General features: G+C 52.2%; 1 protein-coding gene across 3 annotated transcripts in view; it reads right to left on the bottom strand.

Moving 5' to 3' along the window:
• The window catches only part of Zmiz1 (zinc finger MIZ-type containing 1), a 200,199-nt gene that overhangs the window by 70,964 nt on the left and 109,295 nt on the right, over nt 1–19,940 (bottom strand). For all 3 annotated transcript variants that reach the window (XM_060390700.1, XM_060390698.1, XM_060390699.1), the window contains exons 5-6: nt 18,855–18,968; nt 13,566–13,671 (exon numbers count right to left, since the gene is read on the bottom strand). In XM_060390700.1, coding sequence (XP_060246683.1) covers nt 13,566–13,671; nt 18,855–18,968 — 220 coding nt within the window. The remainder of the gene's footprint in view (nt 1–13,565; nt 13,672–18,854; nt 18,969–19,940) is intronic.

The following is a 19,940-nucleotide window of genomic DNA, read 5'->3' as shown; positions in this document are numbered from 1 at the left end:
GCTAAGGGAGCGCTTCCCTCCCAAGAGAGGAGCCTGGGCCCAAAAGCTTAAAATTATCTGTGGTCTAGTTTGGGCTCTCATTCCCTGGGTCTTGGCACCCTGTTCCCATATTCAAAGGGCTCCTCTCTTCCTTTTCTCCACCTTTCATAGGAAAGCCAGACACAAAGTCCAGCTTCAGAAAGGAGGGGGCACTTCAATCTCTCTCTAGAGATCACCGAGTTGCCTCTGTTCACAGGAGGGCACACAGGATGCCTGGGCATCCTTGATGAATTTCACAGCTGCACATCTGGCTTCCTCAGGAAGAAGCCATGGAGCTGCGCTAGTCTCCAGTCTTTTTCGGGGACCTGCCCTTCCTAGGGAAGGCAGGGCCTCTATCTTCTCTCCCACACCTGTCTGTACAGATATGTATCCTGGCCTCTGGGAGGAAGAGACTGCAAACATCTGGGGCACATTTGAGAGTGGGATCAGGACCATGAAAAAACCTGAAGGAATAGGACTGTGTGTTAGCTATGTTACTTCCGTGGTTGAGGGTGTTCAGGAATGGGCAGAGCTAAACAGTGGGCATCCCAGGGTTTTGCCTTAGTCAGAGGAACAAGATGTGATGGTGACTTCAAGGTGGAGCATAGCTGAGCCAGCAGGGCAAGGATTGCAGAGAGCTGAGATCCCTGGGGGACAGGGGAAGACAGAGAAGCTGAGCAGAGTGGGATGAGGGGAGGGACAGAGGTAAAAGAGAATACAGAGAATTCAAGAGGAAGGGCCATGTAGAGGAGGGAGGAAGGGAAGGACAGGAAGAAAGAGAGGCATATTCTCAGAAAGAAGCCCCAGACTCCCAGGGAATGGAGGTTCCCCATGGCAACCCCAAAATGAGAGAAGCACACCCTCAGGATGCAGGCACCTAGATTTGCCTTGACCTAGTCCATCTACAGCCATGTGACCCTGAGCATTGGACCTTACTTCTATGAGCCTCAGTTTCCTCATCCAGAAAAGGAAAGTGTCCCATCATGTGCTTCTGTGGTAGAATGGCAGAGGCTTGTGCTTTCCCAGCCGCCACAACTGTCTCAATCCCTTTGGCTCCAACCTAGTCTAGGTTACTTCTTGCTGATGGCTGGCAGGAACACCCACATGCCCTCTACTCTACCCTACCAGGGCCACGTGGCTCCTCTGACATCGTATTCCTCCTAAGCATGTCCTTGACTGGTCCCAATGTGTGAGCTCTTTGAAGGTGCAGACAATCTCGGGGCACACAGGCGCTTACGTTGCAGGGGTGAATTCAGCTTATTTTCGGCAGTGAGTTTCTGCTGACTATAATTATGAGGCAGTTTGAAAGGCAGGCTCCTAGTAATTCCTGTTTCCTGCCAGAGACAATAGTGTCTCTTCATTCCAAACAGGTGAGACTGGGTCCTCTGGAATTCCCTGCCAGGAGTCCAGCCCCTGGGCAGTGTTCCCCAGCTGGCCAGCCTCAACAAGCCTCCATGTTCCTTAGCAAGGTAATGAGGAATCTGCTAATGGCAAGCTAATGGCCAGAGCTCTCCTGTTGTTACAGCAAAGGCAACTGACATAGCCAAGGTGGCCCTGCTCCCTTCCAGCCACCTGCCTGGCCACCACCCTGTCCCCAGAGAGGGAATTATCGCTGTGCAGAGCCTCCACTGCAAAACACAAACACCTGGTTGCCTGGGCAGCACCTTGCCAGGGTGACAGGATCCAGATGGTCCCTCGGGAGATAGCAGGGTTGCCACGGAAACAGAATTGCTGCTGCTCTAGCAGAAAGACCTGGATTCTAGATGTACTGGACCCTAAGCCAAGAGAATTGAGGTTGATTTTTTTATAAGGCTGTGCCAGTAGTTTCCCAGCCTGGACCACAAAGCAAGACTTTATAAATGATCAGCACTCTGGTGTCCAATGTTTTGAGAGATGCCACCTTTTGTGGCATACTTTGTCCCTAAAGTCTAGGGCTTTAGGAGAAGGCCAGGGTCAGGAAGATGGCGAGGCTGCTGCATCAAGTTGACCTTGCAGCCTGAGTCAGACCCCTGCCTAGGTTGTCCCCACTTTGTTTTCTTATCCTGAGCTCTAAGTATCCTATGAGCATCCCTGTCACAGAAGCCATTAGGACCCGAGGAAGATCACCGAAAAGTGGCAAAGTGGCTAAGTTGGCCAGCATCCAGGTTCTAGGACCTAGTTTCTGGTATCACTGTGCATCAGTTGGGGAGAAGGCAGAGGTAAGTTTCCTCCTTGACACAGTGACCTATCCAGAGAGGGAGGGAGAAGAGGTGGAGCCAGGGAACAGGAGAGGGAGCGCTGTGTCTGGAGTCAGCTGGCCAAGGTTACACCTTTTTTGGCACTGGCTTCTTCCTTCTGCTCTTCAGTGGTAATGGAACGCCTGTGCTGAGCCCAATCCCCACACCTCCACCATCCATTGCCTTGTTATCATCATGTCCACTTCCTAAGCCCTTGCAATGGTTTGGGTGGGACTGTACTGACCAGCCCCAAGGTTGACAAAAAACAAAAAACACCCAGCACGGCACCAGACAGAAGCTCAATAAACGTTCCTGTCTCCCTCTTCCCAATCTTGAGTTCTGCGAACGTTGCTGGGAACACACACCTGCTGAGACAGAGCTCTTGCCTCAGGCACAGACTGGGCCCTGCTACCCTGCCTTTTCTCCCATACTAGTCCCAGCCTCCTCTTCGTGAAGGGAGGAGACACACACTGAGCTCCACGGAAACCACAGTGCAAAGCTTTCTGGACTGGGAGTCACAGGGAGTGCCCACTCCTGTGCCTGGTAGGCAGCCCCCCACCCCATGGGTGCAGCTAGCATTTACCTTGCTTGCAACTGATGCAAACAGGCCCTTTGCTCTTCAGTCCCCAGGTGGCGTCCCAGGAGACTGGGTGCCAGTGTAATGGTAAAACTCCCAACACATAGCCATCAGCGGACACCAGGTTCTCTGTTCTCAGCACCCCACATGGGCCAGCTCAAACCTGTGATGCTGGCACTGTTAACAGCCCCTTCTCAAATACACACAAAGGTTGGTGACTTTTCAAGATTATACAGCAGGTAGGTAGGGGCTGGGTGGCATTCAGAGCCAGGTGGGCTGCTTCTGAGCCTCCACGTTTAACTGCTACTTTTGTCTCTGAGCTATGTCAATGGTTGCTAGAAAGAGTTCTTGATGTGAATTAGGGCCAGCCCAGGCTCTCTGTCCCTCACCACGAGTATCAAATAACCCCAAAGATGGGAAGGTGTTTAACCTACAGCACAGACAAATCTCTGCCATATGCAAGGAATGCAGGCCATCTGGATAGCTCGAGAGTCATTAACAGTTCTTACTGACTATTCATTTGGTTTAGCCCAGGCTAGTCTTGGACTTGGTATCCTCTGGCTGGCCCATATTCTTTGTTTTCTACATTTATTATATTTTTCTGTGTATGTGTAATGGTGTGTGCATACATACCATGGCATGCATATGGGGGTCAGAGGACGACTTGTAGCATTTGGTTTTCTCCGTCTACCATGTGGGCTCCAGGGATGGAACTCAGGTGGTTGGGCTTAGTGATAGGCACCTCTACCAGCTCAGCCATCTTGTCTCATCACCACTGTTTGTTCTCTCTCCTTCTCCCCTTACCAACACGTGTATGGACACGAGAGAGAGAGGGAGAGAGAGAGAGAGAGAGAACACCTGTGTGTGTTTTGTGTGTGTCTCCAGGGTCTCACTGTGTAGCTCTGCTGGCCTGGAACTCTCTATGTAGATCAAGCTGGCCTCAGGGATCTACCTGGCTGTGCCTCCTGATTACTGCGCTCGAAGGCATGGGCCACGACGCCCTGGTGGTTTCTGTGTGCGTGCATGTGAGCACGTTTGCATGACATGAGTGGCTATTTGTGAGTACACACTCGTGTGTGTGAATCGCATGGTGTGCGTGTGGGTGGTTGTACACGTGCTCATTCGTGTGCATGTGAGTGAGTGTCAATACCATAGCAAAAACATAGATGTCAGAGAACAACCTTGGGTGTGAGTCTTTGCCTTTCATCTTGTTTGTGAAGCTGGAATCCCACAAGCTTCTAGGGATCTCCTGTCTTGGCCTCCCATCTTGCTCCAGGAACACTGGGATTATAGACAAATGTTGCCAAACTCATTTGTATGTTTGTGCTGGGGATTAGAACCCAGGTTCTCACGCTTTCTTAGCTAGTGCTACCCGGAAGCCACCTCCTAGTCTCCCTCCCTTTTGAGATAGAGTCTCAAGCAACCCAGGCTGGCCTCAATCAAGTCTTGAGGTTGCTGAGACCAGCCTTGAACTCCTGATCCTCCTGCTTATACATCCCAAGTGCTGGGATTATAGGTGTTCACCACCTCACCCAGCAGATGCTCATGCTTGAATCACAATCTGCTCCCATTAGTTAACTGTCCTAAACTTGAGTCTGTTCACCGACACCAGGCAATGGATGTGAGCAACTGGGATCACGACAACAGATGAGTGAAGGCTGCCCGCTGATCTAAGGTTTGCTGTGTTATGGCTGAAAGGGGATATAAACTAGATTTTCTCCTAATCCAGATGCCCTTTCCTGACCTGCCTTGGCTGTAAATCTAAACAGGCAAGATAGATAATAACTGCTGATTCTTGTCTGTCTCTTCCAGAAGGTATTCACAAGGCTGCCGACCTGCAAGACTTGCTGGGAAAGTTCTCATACCAACTTGCCCACTTCCTGCCAAGCCCTGGATCCATTGCACCCTTTTGTCCCAGAATCCCCAAGAACCCCTCTTCTTGGTGAGAGTGCAAAACATACCTTAAGGTCAAAGCCCTGGCTTACTTGATCCTCTTACCTGCTCTTTCCTTTTAGCATTAATGGCTGTGCTTAGCTTTATTAAGCCACACCTCCTTGCGGTGCCAGGGGACATCAGAAGGGAACTGTTTGCGCAGGAACTTTGTTCTTAGGGCACCTTTGTGTTGGGAAGCTGAAGGTAGGCACAGAAAGAAGCCACCTGTAGGGTGACAGTGCTTCTGGTCCTGCATCACAAGAGCTGCATTCTAGCTCTCCGGGAAGGGGGTGGGGCTTGCATCCGGCAGAGAAGCAAAGATTGCCTGGCTAGAGCTGCCCCCCCTTCTGTCCCTGTGACCTGGAGAACTTCACTTTCTTCCGTAAAGCCTGCCTTGGGGATTCACAGAGTGGAGACTGAAGGGCTGCGGTGGGTGTAGCGCTACAGTTATCTCTCACCCACAGGACAGCAGCAGTCAAACCTCAAGAGCTTGCTCTCTCTCTCTCTCTCTCCTACATTTATATGCACGTCTGAGCTTAGAGCGGGACTGGCACTGGAACCCAGCACTCGGTTCCTGTTTGGTATTTTTCAGGCGAAAAAGCACTCCACATCTACTGCCTCTTCTTCCTCATGAAATGGTGTGGATGCCTTAGGTGGTAGAACTTGAGGCTGGGTGGAATATATGTCCAGTAAAATGCCAACGCCCACAGGACATGACTTAAAAGGTCCCAAGTCCCCAGGAGAAAACTATTGTTCAACCCAGACTCAGGAAGTGGCTTTTGCTGTTTTGACAATTTCTGAATGTGGCAAGGGTGGCTACTCCACTGCAGGTAGCAATAAACAGTTCTTTAGGTAGTGACATGTAGGTCTTTTTTTTTTTTTTTTTTACAATCCCTACATAGAAGTCAAAAGGATAAAGCAAAACTCTCAGTAATGCAGTCATAATTTAGCCAGGCTGGAATCTGTCCAGGTGATGCCTAGGTAGGACTGGGCATGAAGAGGTCTCATGGTAGGCATGACGAGGGCCTTATCTGCTCCTGGCTATGCTGCACACAGTGACCTCGCAAGTGGTTTTGCCCCAGACAGAGCTACCTCCATGTTGGAAGGTTGGCTCTCCCCATCCCTTATCTGAGATAGCCCTCAACTAATGCTAGCCAAGGGGCAGTGGGTAAGTCCTTCTTCCCCTGTGGCTCCTGACTGGTAAGGGTGAGGGCTAAGTTCTCCTGCCTGACAGAGTTGCAGGCAGGCTGAGACGCAGCAGCTCACAGCAGAGACCGTTATGAACAGCTCAGACATCACTGAATTGTCTCCCCCACCCACGCTCCTATTTCTCCCACCATGCTTTCTGTGACCCCCCCTCCCCAAGTAAAGTACAGTGGGATCCTCACCAAAGGATCTGCATTGGGAGAACCCATGTGAGACACACACTGTTCAGCAGGAAGCCTTCAGCAGCCTGGCCTCCCCTACCACAAATATCATTGATCCCTTCCCCTCCACTACAGATCCCAGCACTTTGACTCTAACTGAGAAAGCTTTGCATCACGGCTAAGGCCACAGCCGCAGACGCCTCCTCCCGTGGGTGGATGCCCTCATGTTCTCCCTAGCCCCTTTGGCCTCTTGGTTTAGATGGGCCTGAAAGTAGACACCTGGCTGAGCCTCAGGCAGCCCTGGCCTTGCACAAGTCTCTGTTGTGGGGCGGGGAGCAATGAGCTAATTCTGTGAGAGGCAGGAAGAATGGCCTCCTTACAAGAAGAGGCCTGTCCCCTCAGGTTCTTGGGGCACCAATGCATGCTGTCTGTGTAGGAAAAGAGCTGAGCCATCCAGGAGCTGGTTCTGTTCTTACCACCTTGAACAACTCCAGTGAGCTCAGAAGAAACTCATGAGGACACGAGAGAAATAAAGGGAAGGATCACACACCCACCTCCTTTATAGTAGAAATGTTTTGTAATTCAGTATTTTGGGACAGTACCTATTTTCTGGGCCTAGAGTATCACAGGAAACTTCTGTACCTGGCAGGTCTTCTCTCTCTCTCATTTTCTCTCTCTCTCTCTGTATTTGTGTGTGTGTGTATTCCCGAATAAATAAATACAATCTGCTATATGATGCTACTTGTTCATGTGTTTTCAGGGCTGACCATCAGTGTTGGACAACCAATTGATGTGTGCTGTGCTCTTCCTTGCTAAAGTTGGTTGTTGTTCTAACCTAATGATGTTCTAGGCATTTCCACACAGCCCTTGTCTTTAGCGGCCACGGAGAAACTCAGCTTTTTCCCTGAGTGGGATGCTTTTCCCACATCTGCCTGCTTTCTGACACAGCTCTGTCCCTCTCCAACGTGAGGTTTTAATACCCTGGGGAGTATCCTCCTGCCCTTCCCCCAATTCCTTAGCCTGGGAATGCTGGGTCTACTAGTTTCCTCCCACTGTCCCTCTTTCCAGAAGAGCAAAGCAAGGTCACCAGATCCCGGCCACATCCCCCAGGGAACTAGGAGTTGGGGGTGGGGAATCAGGGCCATTGCTCCAGGACAACCTGTCTTCCTGGGTCACTCATGGTCATTCAGAAGGAAGAATAGTTTCCTGGGGCCCAATTGTGACTCTCTTGCAAGCAAATTCTGTCGCTAGCACTGAGAACCGTGGAGATGGAGTCTGTTTGGCCCTCTCAGAGCCTCAGTTTCCTCTTCTGTAAATGGGTGTGCTAATGAGAGTGTCCTAATGATCTCCCCCACGGCACCGAGTACATAGGTTTTGGCCACTGCACATATTAGTCAGTTCCCATAGGCTGGCAGTAAAACCCAGAACCGTTCTATGGGACCTGGCCTGGGAGGGAGGAAGGAAGCCAAGTCCTCCCCCATGTCCCAGCTCTGCAGAGAGTTCACGTGGGGGCTGGGGGTGGTGTCCAGAAGGAAGTCTGTCCCTGGCCTTGAGAAGGTGCCCCGGTCTGCCAGGCGGCTGGTGTTTCAAGGACAAGGCCTTGCCTTCCTGCTATCTCTGGGGGAGCTTGCAGCCGTTAACAAATCCCCTGTAATTTGCACCCACCAATCCTGCTTGCTCACTGGGCGGCCGAGAGCCGTTTTTCACGCGGAGCTGCACACAGCTTTGTCTTAGAGAGACAGCTCTGGCGGGTGTCCCTGAATGGGGCTATTTGTCCTCCATGCTGAAGGGAAGGCAGCTGAGTGCTCTGGTGGGGTGGGCAGAGGCAGAGAGGGTGGAGAAAAGCTATGGGGGAGGGTGAAGGTAGAGATAGCGGCCATGACACTATGAGAGACCAGAAGTGCTGTCCACCAGGGGGGTGTCTCAGAGCCATTCTGCAGCCAGGTGGGTGAAAGAAGGCTCGTTCTCCAAGACAGTGGGGTACTGGTTTATGACCTGCCTTCCCTGGTGAAGGAGTCCTGTGTGGTAGGAACTGAAATGACCTGACTGGTTTTAGGTGCCTGTGTCCCATCCCAGCCTCGTGACAAATGAACTACAGGGCCGCCACACAGGCTACTTACAGCAAAAGGCCCCTCTCTAGCCCCTATCCCTGAATTGAGAGCTGTAGGGTGGGACGCAGTGTCTTTTAAGAGCCTCTTCCTCATATCGCAGGCTGAGAGAGGCAAGGCATGTCAGTGCTTCCTCTGTGCCCACTGACATCTCTCCTGGAGGCGATGGGTACATCACACATCAGGGAAACAGAGCAGGCATCAGGCATAGATCTTGGAGCTTAAAGCTAGCGAGCTACATTGTTTCCACTCCTGTTTTGGGACTTGGGCTGCTGTGCCGGAAGGAGGGAAGGTGTTTGGGACAGAGGTCAGACATAGGCATGTCTACAGTGCCATGCTGGGGGTAAGATAGTAGGAAGGAAGTTAGGCTCCTCACTTGTTCCCATGGGGAAACCCATTAGACCTTATCCATCTTGGGAATGCAGACCCAAGGTTCCCAGCCAAAGGAAGTGAAACATTTGTGTGATGGTGCTACCCCACAAAGAGCAGATGCTGGCAACTAACAGGCATTTTCTAAAGCCACCCAGCCGTTCAGTGTCCACATCCAGCTCTGGGCAGCATGGCTGTGTTCTGATTGGCCAACACCCCCTGCCTGTCTGTAGGAAAGGTTATCCCTTCCCAATGTAATCATTCTTCTGCCTTCTATAGTCCCTTCCCCAAAAGCCGGCTTGTGCCTCTCAGAGTGGCCCCTGGTGGCCATCCTTGATGCCACCTGCACTAGCTGGGTGCCGAAACTTCCACTCTGCCAATAACACCCTTAAGAACCCACAGCCTTGGCTATGTCATGGAGGAAGAAGAGGACTAAGGAAAGCAGCCGGCCTCCCCACCCTGCCCCATCTCCACTGTGGCTTGGGGTGCATCTTCTTTTCCTTTGCTCTCTGGGCTGTTGACCTTTTGGGCTCTGACATTCCCTTATGTGTGCTGGCAGTTCAGAGGGCTGAGGTTACACAGATTTACTCAAGGATGGATACCAGCAGAGGCGTGCAGATGACTCTTAGAGACCTCAGACATGGCGACTGTCTGGTACTCACACCCGTGCAGGCTGAACAGAAGGCTGAGCCACTGAGTGCCCAAGAGGCTGACATTTCAGCACAGCCTTCCAAGTGACTCTGGGCTGGCATGTGGTGGTGGAGGGGGGTCAGATGGGCATCACTATAGTCTTGGAGGAGAGTCTGGGAGGTGTCAGGTGCTGGGGGCTGGGCAGGTGACCTTCTATGCTAGAAATGGGTAAGGAGGTGGGAGGGTGTAGTTGGCCCCTCAGGAGCCTCAAGATGAGGATGCTGAGTGCATTTGCGCACGCGTGCTCCTGCTCCCGTGTGCGCAGAGGCTAAAGGCTGCAGCAGAACAAAGAGCTGGGGGCTGGGCATCAGAGGGCCCCACGTGGAGGCGGCTGCTTGCTGTAGTGTCTGGGCTCTGCTTGTGCTCTGCGTTTCGTCTCTGCCTCTCTCACACTCATGTCACACAGTGCTGCCTGAGCTCACAGTCACCACCCTGCTCACCACCACAACCACGCATGCAGCCCAACGCTGTGCCAGCATTCTTGACAAAGCATCTCTCCTCACGGCATGATCTTATTGCACGGCCTCCTCGGGCCCCAGCCTGGCCTCCTGACAGGAGAGACAGACGGCAGAGGGGTGGGAGAGGCGCCCAGAGATGCAGCTAGTTGCACACACGCACTGCTCAGCTCTTCACAGTTACAGTTGGGCACCACCCCCAGAGCCCACACACAGCTGTGCACACCCACAGGTCTACAGGCACCGACACCCCTCCACTATACACAGATTCCCCAAACATATACACATCCATACACTCAACACAGCCAGACATACCAGGCACGAGTGTACAGGCAGATGGCCACACACACAGACTGACATACATATAATATACACATGCATGACATACAGTCACACACAGAGATGCATACCACAGAGCCAGATATACCAGGTATGAACACACAGGGAGATGGCCTCAAACACACAGCACTACACTCACACGCTACACACATGTGCGATACCTAGCCACACACCACCCACACTTCACATAAAGACACGCATGCACAGCCGGACACAGGTCTAGCCACTGTGGGGATAAAGTCGGAGATGCAGAGAAACTCAGCAAGGCACAGAAAGTCAAGGAGGAGAGATATGGTCAAGAGTAATAAGGACAGGGCAGCCAGCAGAGGCCCTTGGGGAGGAAGGCAGAGACACTGCACAGGCAAGCGAGACAGAGCGGAGCCTAGGCAAATGGAGGGAGAGCAGCTGGGGTGGCACAGGTTCTAAGCACAGAGTGCCAGGACAAAGGCCTCTTGGGAGGCTAGGAAAGCCACATGCACCTGAAGGGCAGGCTACATCTGGGTATGGACCCACCTTCCCACAGAGCTAAGGGGACAGGTGCCTTTTGGGCAGAAGGGAGAGGTCGGGGGATGTGTTGGGGACAGACACAGGAGAAGAATGGCTGGAAAGTGGCATCTCCTGGTGCTCACTATGCCAGGTACCATCTGGGCTTTTTTCTTAGCCCACAGTGAGGGCTAGGTTCCCAGAGGCAGCTGTGCAGTGCGTGGGCAAGCCATGGACCACAGCTCTGAGGCAGGCGCGGTGGCTGAGAGGTCAAGCCTGTGCCCAGCAAGCCCTTCATCCTTCGAGAGAAACCATTTGTTGAGACCTCCTAGGAATGGCCTCTGTCCTGAGCGGGGGATGCCCTTACTTCTTGAAGGCACACCTAGGAAAGGTGGTGAGTCACAGCTGTCGGTTCCGACAGGTCTGACTCCCGACAAGGGAGTATTCTGCTTCTGCCAAGCCACAGGCATGCACAAAAGAGTGTGTGGACACCTTGCCATAGGCCCGGCACAGGAAAGGGTGCTTCGAACTGAGGGTGCTCGGCTGGTATGCAGACAGAGGACAGAACAAATCCCTGTTTCAGATGCTGAAATGGCACTCAGAAAGTACAAAATCCTGCTGGAGAGGCCTGTGCCAAGTGAAAGAGTGTTTGGAACCTAGACAAGGAAAACAAAGATTCCCGGTTTGGGGTCCAACCAGATCTGGGGGCAGCTATAATGGAGTAGGCAAAGTCCTCAGGGGAGGCTGCAGTCCTAGTTCCGGCTGGATCATTTTTGAGCTGTGTGACTGCCGACAAGACACAAGACCTCTCTGAGCTTGTGTCCTCACTCATAGATGTAGATAATAATTGTGGCTCACAGAGATGATGTTTGTCATATTCCATAGACCACTGTATGAGCTATCAGGAAAGGGGTTTAGGGGCCTCAGGGGACCAAGGAGTAGCTCTGGCTTCCAGAACAGCCCATTCTGCCATTAGCATTTTCCCTCTTGGCCTACATATTATTTCTTGACGTTGTCTGTTATCTGTCTATCATCTGTCTACTTGTCTGTCTATCTATCTATCTATCCATCTATCATCTATCTATCTATCTATCTATCTATCTATCTATCTATCTATCTATCTATCTATCATTTGTATGAGGGAGATGGAAGGAAAGGTCTCATACATGCTAGGTGGTTTGTTTTTCTGTCAGCTGACACAGCTAGGGTGATCTGGGAAAGGGAACTTCACTTGAGAATATGCCTCCGTCAGATTGGCCTGTAGACAAGTCTGTGGGACATTTTCTTGACTAATGATTTATGTGGGAAAGCCCCGTTCAATGTGGGTGGTGCCATCCCTCTGCAGGTGGTCCTGGACTGCATAAATGCTGAGCAAGCCGTGAGAAACCAGCCAATAAGCAGCACTCCTCCATGGCCTTTGCTTCAGTTCCTGCCTCCAGGTCCCTGCCTTGAATTTCCAGCCCTGAAGTTTCTTCTTGACAGCGTAGGGTTATCTACGAGTGGAAGCAAACCCTCTACTTCTCAAGCTGCTTTTGATCATGGTACCTCACCACAGCAACGGATGCAATAAGACATGAGGCAAACACTCCACCATTATGCCATGCTCCAGCCCAGCAGTCTCTCCAGAAACTTGCTGCTGGTCCCAGGGTCCACACTGACCCCTGCTCCATGCAGTTTGTTCCTGTGCTAGCAGAGATGGCTGTCAGAGACTTGAGAGTTCAGCCATGTTCCCATTACCCTCAGGACAGAGAACACAACCTTTGATACAGGGCCTGCAAGATTCAGCTGCCACCGACCTCACCAGCCTCCCTCTGGCCATGGGCTCTTGCCTCTAAGTGTTTAGAACCACCATCCTTGTTTTAATTCTGACACGTAACCCTGCTCCCGTCCCACTCAAGGACCTTTGACAGAATGCCCCTTTCACCTGTGAAGGTGTCGCCACAGATTTGGCTCTTTCTCAGCGTTGGGAAGCTTCCCTTGACCCAGCGCAGCCTGCACCTTCCAATGCTCTCTCCTACACTCTTCCTTCATAGCCCTCAGCACAGCTGGAACATGCAGACATTTCACATGTGCACCTTCCCCCACACCACGGTCATTTGTTCACTTATTCTGAATCAGGAAAGGGTGTTAGTATCATCCTGACGCTAGACCCAGCACTCACCGCGACCCCTGCAAGGCGAGTCTCACTATCATTCCTGCTTTCCCAGGGGGCTCAAACTGAGGCCTAGATATCATGCATTCAGCAAGCGCAGACCACATAGTCAGTTGTCTGCACCACTCAAAATCCAAATGTGCCCTCTGCCTACGCACATTTATGAGGCTGGTGGCAGATGCAAAAGCGGATCTTTAAAAAAAAAAATAAAAGATTGAGAGGGGGGTCTTTCTGCCCAGGTTGCCCCCAAATTTTAGTAACTATTGAAATGTGTTCCTCTTAAGACAGAACACAGGCCAGCACCTTCCCTGACCCCTGGAAAACATGGGCCAACATGTGGAAAACATGTGGCCAAGTATTGATAGATAATGTTATGCAGAAAATGTTTTTAGAAATATTATATTGACAGGTTCAATTTTTTTTTGTTTTGTTTCAAGTGGGTTTGAACGAATGAGTGAGTGAGTGAATGAATGAATGAATGAATGAATGAATGGTGTGTAAGGATCACTATGCATGCTAAGTCTGCAGTACAAACCTGGCTATGTATAGCTCCAAGACCAGGAAAACCTCTTCTGTTTCTCTGAACCTCAGTTTCCTCACTGGTGCAATCGGATAGATAACATAAAGCTTATGCTAAGCACTCACTGCAGTGATGGAATGAGAAGTGCCTATGTTGGGGTGCAGGGAACCTGGGAATCTTTGAGAATAGTGCCTCTGAGTGGGAGACACATGAGGCTGAGCCCCATCTATAGGTCCTAGGGTTGATGCTCAGCCACTCATCCTCAGAGAATTGTACCACCCCTAGACCAACTGAGGCTCTCCCCTCCGTTCATCTGTGGAGTCCCAGACAGGTACTTACCAGCAGACTTGGGGGTGAACTTGTCTCGATTTGCAGCACACACGGCCAAGAGTCTGTAGCCCAGGTCCAGGTCAAACCCTTGTTGGGCAGCCACGCGGCTGACAACCTGACAGCAAGAAAAGAGAAAGTCCAGGGTGAGTTGCCATTCCCTCAAAGCTCTGGACCTGAGTAAGGACACACACCCACTCACTACACAATGAAACAGGTGAAGCAGCCAGGCTGTGACGGGTGCCAAAAGCCTCGCAGAGCTAGGACTGTAGTAGGTAGGTCTCTTTTAAGGGCTTGGATAGCGACCTTCTAGCTAGTCAGAAGTTGGAGATGTAGTGCCACCTTCATGAAAGTGGCCCCAACTAGGCACTCCACATCACTCCAGGACTTCTCAGCTTGCCTCCCAAGTCCTGGGCCCCAGGATGCTTCTTTCCTTTCAGCCTTCCCCTACCGCATCTGAGCTTCTGGCCCTCCTCTGCAGGTCCTCACGACCTCTGCTGCTCCAAGGCATCAGCACATTTTGGGTATCTCCTGGAGATGCCCCACATCCCCTACTATCCTGCATCAATAGCCCTGCCATGAAAAGCAGGGACTCGGGATTTGCTGCTTCTCCATAGCTTACAGGCAGAGTTCCCTAGTGGATGTTAAGGGCTCCTGGACCAGGTGGACTCTTGGTTCTGTAGATCATCACAGCTTAGCCTAGAAGTGCAGACCCCTGTGTTCTGGAGCTCCGCCTGGGGTCTGACTCAGCACCACAACCTTAGAATAAGCCCTAAATCTCACCTATCTGAAGGGATGGGAGCCATGTAGGGTACTATGTGGAGCTGGGGTGTCCAGGGACCAAAGGGAGGCCCTGGAGGCTCCTGCATTTGACTCTGTCCCTGGGTGACCCGCTGCCTCCAGGTCTGTACTCCCACCTCATTAACAGTGGCAAGATGATGCTTTCTTGTTAAAAGGAAGGAGCTTGGAGAATGTAGTCACGCAGGAGAGCAGCTGGGGAGGCCATGGCTGAGTGGGAAGGAGTCTTCCCATACACAGTCGCTCCAGCTGCTGGGGAAGGGAGGCTCAGGCCTCAAGTCTCTGGGAGCTACCTACTTGGATGCTGATGAGGATCCTCAGGCTGCAGGGGGTTTAGCCTGACATCCAGAGCCATCACAATAGCATCCCCCCCCCAATCCACTTTCCACCATGGCTGTGAAGCCAGCTCTCCTTTTCCTTTCTCCCCCATCCCATTCCTTCTATCTTTGGAAGGGTATCACTACGTTTGGCTTCCAGCTTCTGATCCTCCTGAGTGCTGAGACTGCAGATGTACCTGGCTCCATCTCCTCATTTAACCTGAAGAGACACAGAAGTTTGGGTGGAGTGGAACAGAACCAGGGAGAAACCAGCAGGGTACCTTTTCCCAGTACCTGCCAGACCAGAGCTTTGGACCCTATTTGTCTCTTCTGGGAGGCCCCTACAGGGCTAGGGCCAGCCAGGATGGGAAAAAGCAGCTAATTTCACTTTGGGATATTTACTTAGCTTCCGATGCAAACGGAATCTTCCCATGGCCCCAGCTTCTTTCCCAGGGGCTCCCTTGCTCTGGGTTTGTATTTAAGTCTCTAGCCACCTAGGGTGAAGCCTCCTCACTGTCTCTCTCAGCCTGTATCTCTAACACAGTCTAGCCTGTGGAGGTTTTCAAGTTTGTAGTCAGGCACTCAAGGAGTAGGGAAGGTTCTAGACTTTCTGAGCTGCATTTTAGATTCTGCTGCAGCACCCCCCCCGCACCTCCCCCGTTTCTGGCACAACAGCCTAGAGGGACATCAGGGAGCTCAGCCACAGAATCACTGTGTTCGGACTGGTGTAGCGCTAAGGTCGATGCTGGGGACTGTTGATGCCATTGGCAGTATCCTGAGAAGGTGGTTCCCAGGGGAGAAGGGGGCAGTGTGTGTGTGTGTGTTCCAGGTAGTCTAGTCAACAACGGGTTAAAGCCACAGCTCCCCACCTCCAGGGAGGCCCCAGGGCCTTGGGTGAGGAAAGCAAGGCAAAGGTTTCCCTGCCTGGTGGAATACTGGCCGGTCTTGTTGCTCTGGTTTAGAAAACCAATTCCAGCTGAGTTGAGCAAGAGAGCACTGGGGTCATGAGCAGGCAGGCAATAGGATTTGAGGCCAGCAAGCCACTGGGTCTGCTCCGGCCAAGTCTGGCATGCTGAAGGTCTTTGGGCTCAAGCTGCCTTTTGTTGCTAAAATAAATGGTTTTGTTCAAGATCATACAGCAAAGGTGTGACAGAGCAAGCAAGCTGGAGCCTGGGACCTTAAAAAGCCTCTTGTGCTGCCCAGCTTCTGGCTGAGTCTGAGCCTCCAAGAAAGTCTCACAAGGTAGGGTCTATTTGGCCATTGTACCTGGCCGGGGTTTAGTTTCAATTCTTCAAAAGGTGAAAATATTGTCCCAGACATAAGGCTGGGAGGGGGCTTGCCTACAGGAGTACAGAGTCCTGCTGTTGCAGCTGCTTCTCTGAAGATAGTTATGAATCTGGGGTCCACACGTACCCCTTGCCAGTCACCTCATGTCACTCAGCTACCTGCTTCCTGGGCCTCAGTTCCTTCACCTGTGAAATGGGTACAAATACTCCCATGGTTGGTGGATTGTAATGAGTCCAGACAGGCTTCCAGGGCTCGATTCAAGTAGCTTGTGGCCCAGAACTGCACAATTGAATTGAACCTGGTCAACTGAGAAGTTGGTGGCCAAAAAACAACAAAAAATAAAAAGCAAAGCAAACAAAAACCAAGCAAATAAAAAACCAAAACAAGACAAAACAAAACAAAAAAACAACTTCTCAAAACAACCTCCCCCCCCAATCAAAACCAAACCACCAACAAAAAACCTCCTCCATTCCCATTTGCTGGCTGCAGCTGAGTGGTTTTTAATTTATATCCTCAAAGTAAGCCGATCTGAAGGAATTTGTAACCAGCTCCCAGAGGTCACCCAGGGAACTGTGTCAACCTGCAGGCTTAGCTGCCCCTGGCTAGGGAGGGACCCAAGCCAGCCGCTGCTGTGTGGTGTGTGCATGTTGGGGGAGGGTTTAGCCTTCTTGCCTCACGCTCATCTCTTCTTGCAGGTAGACTTGGATGAAGATGGTAATTTCCTGTCCTGCCTACCTGGAAGGTTCTTTGGATACCAGGAAGACAGAGCCTCGGAAAACAGATTGGATGCCTAGGTCAACTTCTGTGACCTTCCTCTCTCCAATTCCCTACTGCATCATGCTCTCCTGAGCACACAGGACTGGCAGCAGGGGCCATGTTTGGAGGGAGGGTCGTCAGAGGGGCTCCCAAGGGTTTGGTTAGAAGGCAGGCTAGAGGGTGGGAGCATGGAATTGACACAGGGCCTTTGTTCACAGTCCTTTGCCAGGAAAAACTCATCTCTACCCAGGCAGCTCAAGGGGCCTCCTCAGAGAGTCCCTCCTCTAGGAAATCTACATCGCTGCTCACTCCCAGAGGAGACCCTTCCCCCCAGAAAGTCCTGCACTGGCAGAACAGACCCCCCCACAGCTACTCCTCACTCGAGCACACCTCTCAGCTCCTGCTTCTTTGCCACCGGAATCTGTCCCTTTCAGCTGACACCCAGGCTCTGCTCTCCTGGCATGTGGGTTCTTCCCTGGGAACAAGAACTTCTGAGTTCCTCCTGTGTTTTATGGCCACCGTGGTGTACACCCACAGGGACTTGGTAAATGCCTGCTGAATGAGTGGATGAAGGACAAAGCCAAGGCAGGGCTAGTTCTAGTTCCATCCAGGCTGGCCAGGGCCAATTATCTCCCTCGGGCCCACGATCTAGGCAGGGCCAAGCTTGGGGCAGCTTGCTGGGGTAGCATATTAGTTTGTTTGATGACATACTGTGCATAGCCCCCACTCTTTCTTTCCACTACAGTTACAGGAAGAAAATGGGATGGGAAATGTGGACAACATCTGGCCCTCTCTAGGTGGCTTAGGCCAGACCCAGATCCCACAAAGAGGATTAGGCAGTTGTGAGGAGAGGGGAGCTTGGGGGCTGAAGGATGAGGAAGACAAGGATATGCAGGTGGCTTGAGTGAGACAGATGGGGCCAGCTTCTGATAGAAGAGCCCTGGGAGGAGGGACCCGAACATCCCCTCTTGGGTCAGAGGGGCCTCAGCTGGAGACTGAGCAGCTTTGAAGACTGGGTGGCATGGCAGTCCGTTCTCCGTCTGAGCACCCTCCTCTGGGTAGCTCGAAGGACAGGCAGATTCTGGATGGTGGCACGTACCACAGGCAGCTCAGTGTTTCTCAGAACAAGAGAGCCCAGTGTGGTCACCATGGCACCTCTTCTAAGCTAGAGCTAAGCTGCGCTCTTTGTCTCCCTCCTGGCTGGAGCTCCTCAGGAGACACCATTCCTGCCGGGCCCTGTGTCTCCAGCCTTCATTCTGCACTCAGGACGTGCAAGCTCCCCACAATGTCATTCATGCTCTTGTCCAAGCCCACTCTAGGCCTTCTGAGGGACTGTCTTTGCCAGTTTCACACTTCCAAATGCAGGTCACATGGTTGGGGGACACTTAAAAGCTGTGGAAGACACCGAGGTGGTTCTTTTGCCCTCAAGGTCTGGGCCTTAGGTTTCAGAACCTGCCCAGTCTGGATCCTAGAGCCCTACCTAGTTCTCTGGACACCAAGGGCCTTTGCTTATTTGTGGCTGAGGGCAGTAGCTTGGTAAGCCGTGGCACATGCATGCATGCTTTTGCATACCTAGCCTCACCTCCCAGCTCTTGTCACTCCACTGTTTTCTCAATCACCTCTCCGCACTGCTCTCCCTTACTAAGAAATCAAGCTTAAGAAAGTTTTATTTATCTTGGGGTGTCCAGGACTTGGCAGAGGGGACCACACATGATAAATAAGCGATCAATCAAGGTTTATTTGTCCAGATGGATGACTGTAAACAGGGGCCCCATACATGCTCTTGGTTGGATGGATACGTGACCACAGGGTAGCTGGATAAATGTTCAGCGAACGAAGGAACAAATGGCTGTGGAAGAGGAAGGCAGAGCCCTTCCAAAGTCGAGCTGCCCTGCTTCTGATGGTGCACTGATCCCCACAGTGTGAGTCTTACCAAGTGTGAGGAAGCCACACATCCCATGAAGATTGTCCCCATGAAGACCTGGGCATGCACACGGGGTGGCAGAGGGTACCTGCAGGGCCAGCTTGCAGCCTGGGCAGCTGTGCCCCCAGCATGTGGGGTCCACAGAAAGGCATGTGGACAGGACTCCTGGTTCCATATCCATGGTTCCCAGTGTGTCAGGTGCCGAGGGTTAAGACTCACCGTCAGGCAGCCCATGAGGCTCTGCTCAAAGGGCCGCTGGAAGGCTCGAGGGTCTCCACACCAATCCAGCAGCTCCGTAGCAGCATTGTGGAAGTTGGCGGGGTTCTGTAAGTGCTGTGGAGAAGGAGGGAAATGCTTGAAGCTGCAAGAGGAGGCCAGGGAACAGAGGGCCCCCGGGGCTGGCCAGAAGCAAGACACACAGAAAGGGGCAGAAGGCAGGCCAGATTCTCCAGCTTTCTCAACACCCTCTATTCAAAGCCTGGCCCCACTGCAGCAGGATGAAACCAGCGACCCACTTCAAAGATGAGAATAGGGGCTTGTGAAAGGCCAGAGCCATTGACATTCGAGTACTCTGTGGATGTAGGTGGCTGGGGAGGGGTTCTGGAGTGGTTCTGGAAGGTGGTACCCAGTCTCCACGTGAAACCAGCAGGCCTTGGAGGTGGCTTCTAACAACCCACCACCCTACGCCTGTCGGGGGAGGGGGAGACTGCAGCTGGGAAGGGGGACTTGGCACACAGTGTCCGGATCATCGTGCTGCTTATAGTATGGTGTATGGGACTTAGCGCCCTCCGTTCCCGAGCACCTCCGGCTCCCTAAGCCTGGATTTTCTGGGCCTTTTTTGAGCCTCTTCATCCTGCCTAACATAGAGAAAGCCAGAATCCTGGGGTCTTCAGAGTTACTTTAGGCCTGCAGGCCGTTGGCATGGAGAAGTTGAAAAGGTCTTACTTCATCCTCAACACTGACACTCGGCTTCCTGGGTCCTTGTCATTTGGCACTGGGACCAGAAGATAGAATATCAGGGCCATGGGGCAAGTCAGAGTCACAGTTGTGATTTACAGCTGACACTTGGCCTAGTGGCAGGTGTGGCAGAAACCAGGCACACACATACAGGATGCTAGCAGCTTCAGGCCCCTTGGTACTGGTAGGGCAACAGGATCCCACTGGCCTGGATGGACCCTGTAACGCACATGGGGCATGAGCCTGTTCACAGCCAGAGCAGGGAGGGCCTTGGAGCTGGCGTCCCAGAATGAGGCTGTGAGAGCCCCTCTGGGATCAGGGGTCTGGGGTCACTCTCCTGTGCCCCTT

Source organism: Meriones unguiculatus, chromosome 9 (assembly GCF_030254825.1).
Source record: "Meriones unguiculatus strain TT.TT164.6M chromosome 9, Bangor_MerUng_6.1, whole genome shotgun sequence".
NCBI lineage: Eukaryota > Metazoa > Chordata > Mammalia > Rodentia > Muridae > Meriones > Meriones unguiculatus.
This window is presented reverse-complemented; position numbering and strand designations above follow the sequence as displayed.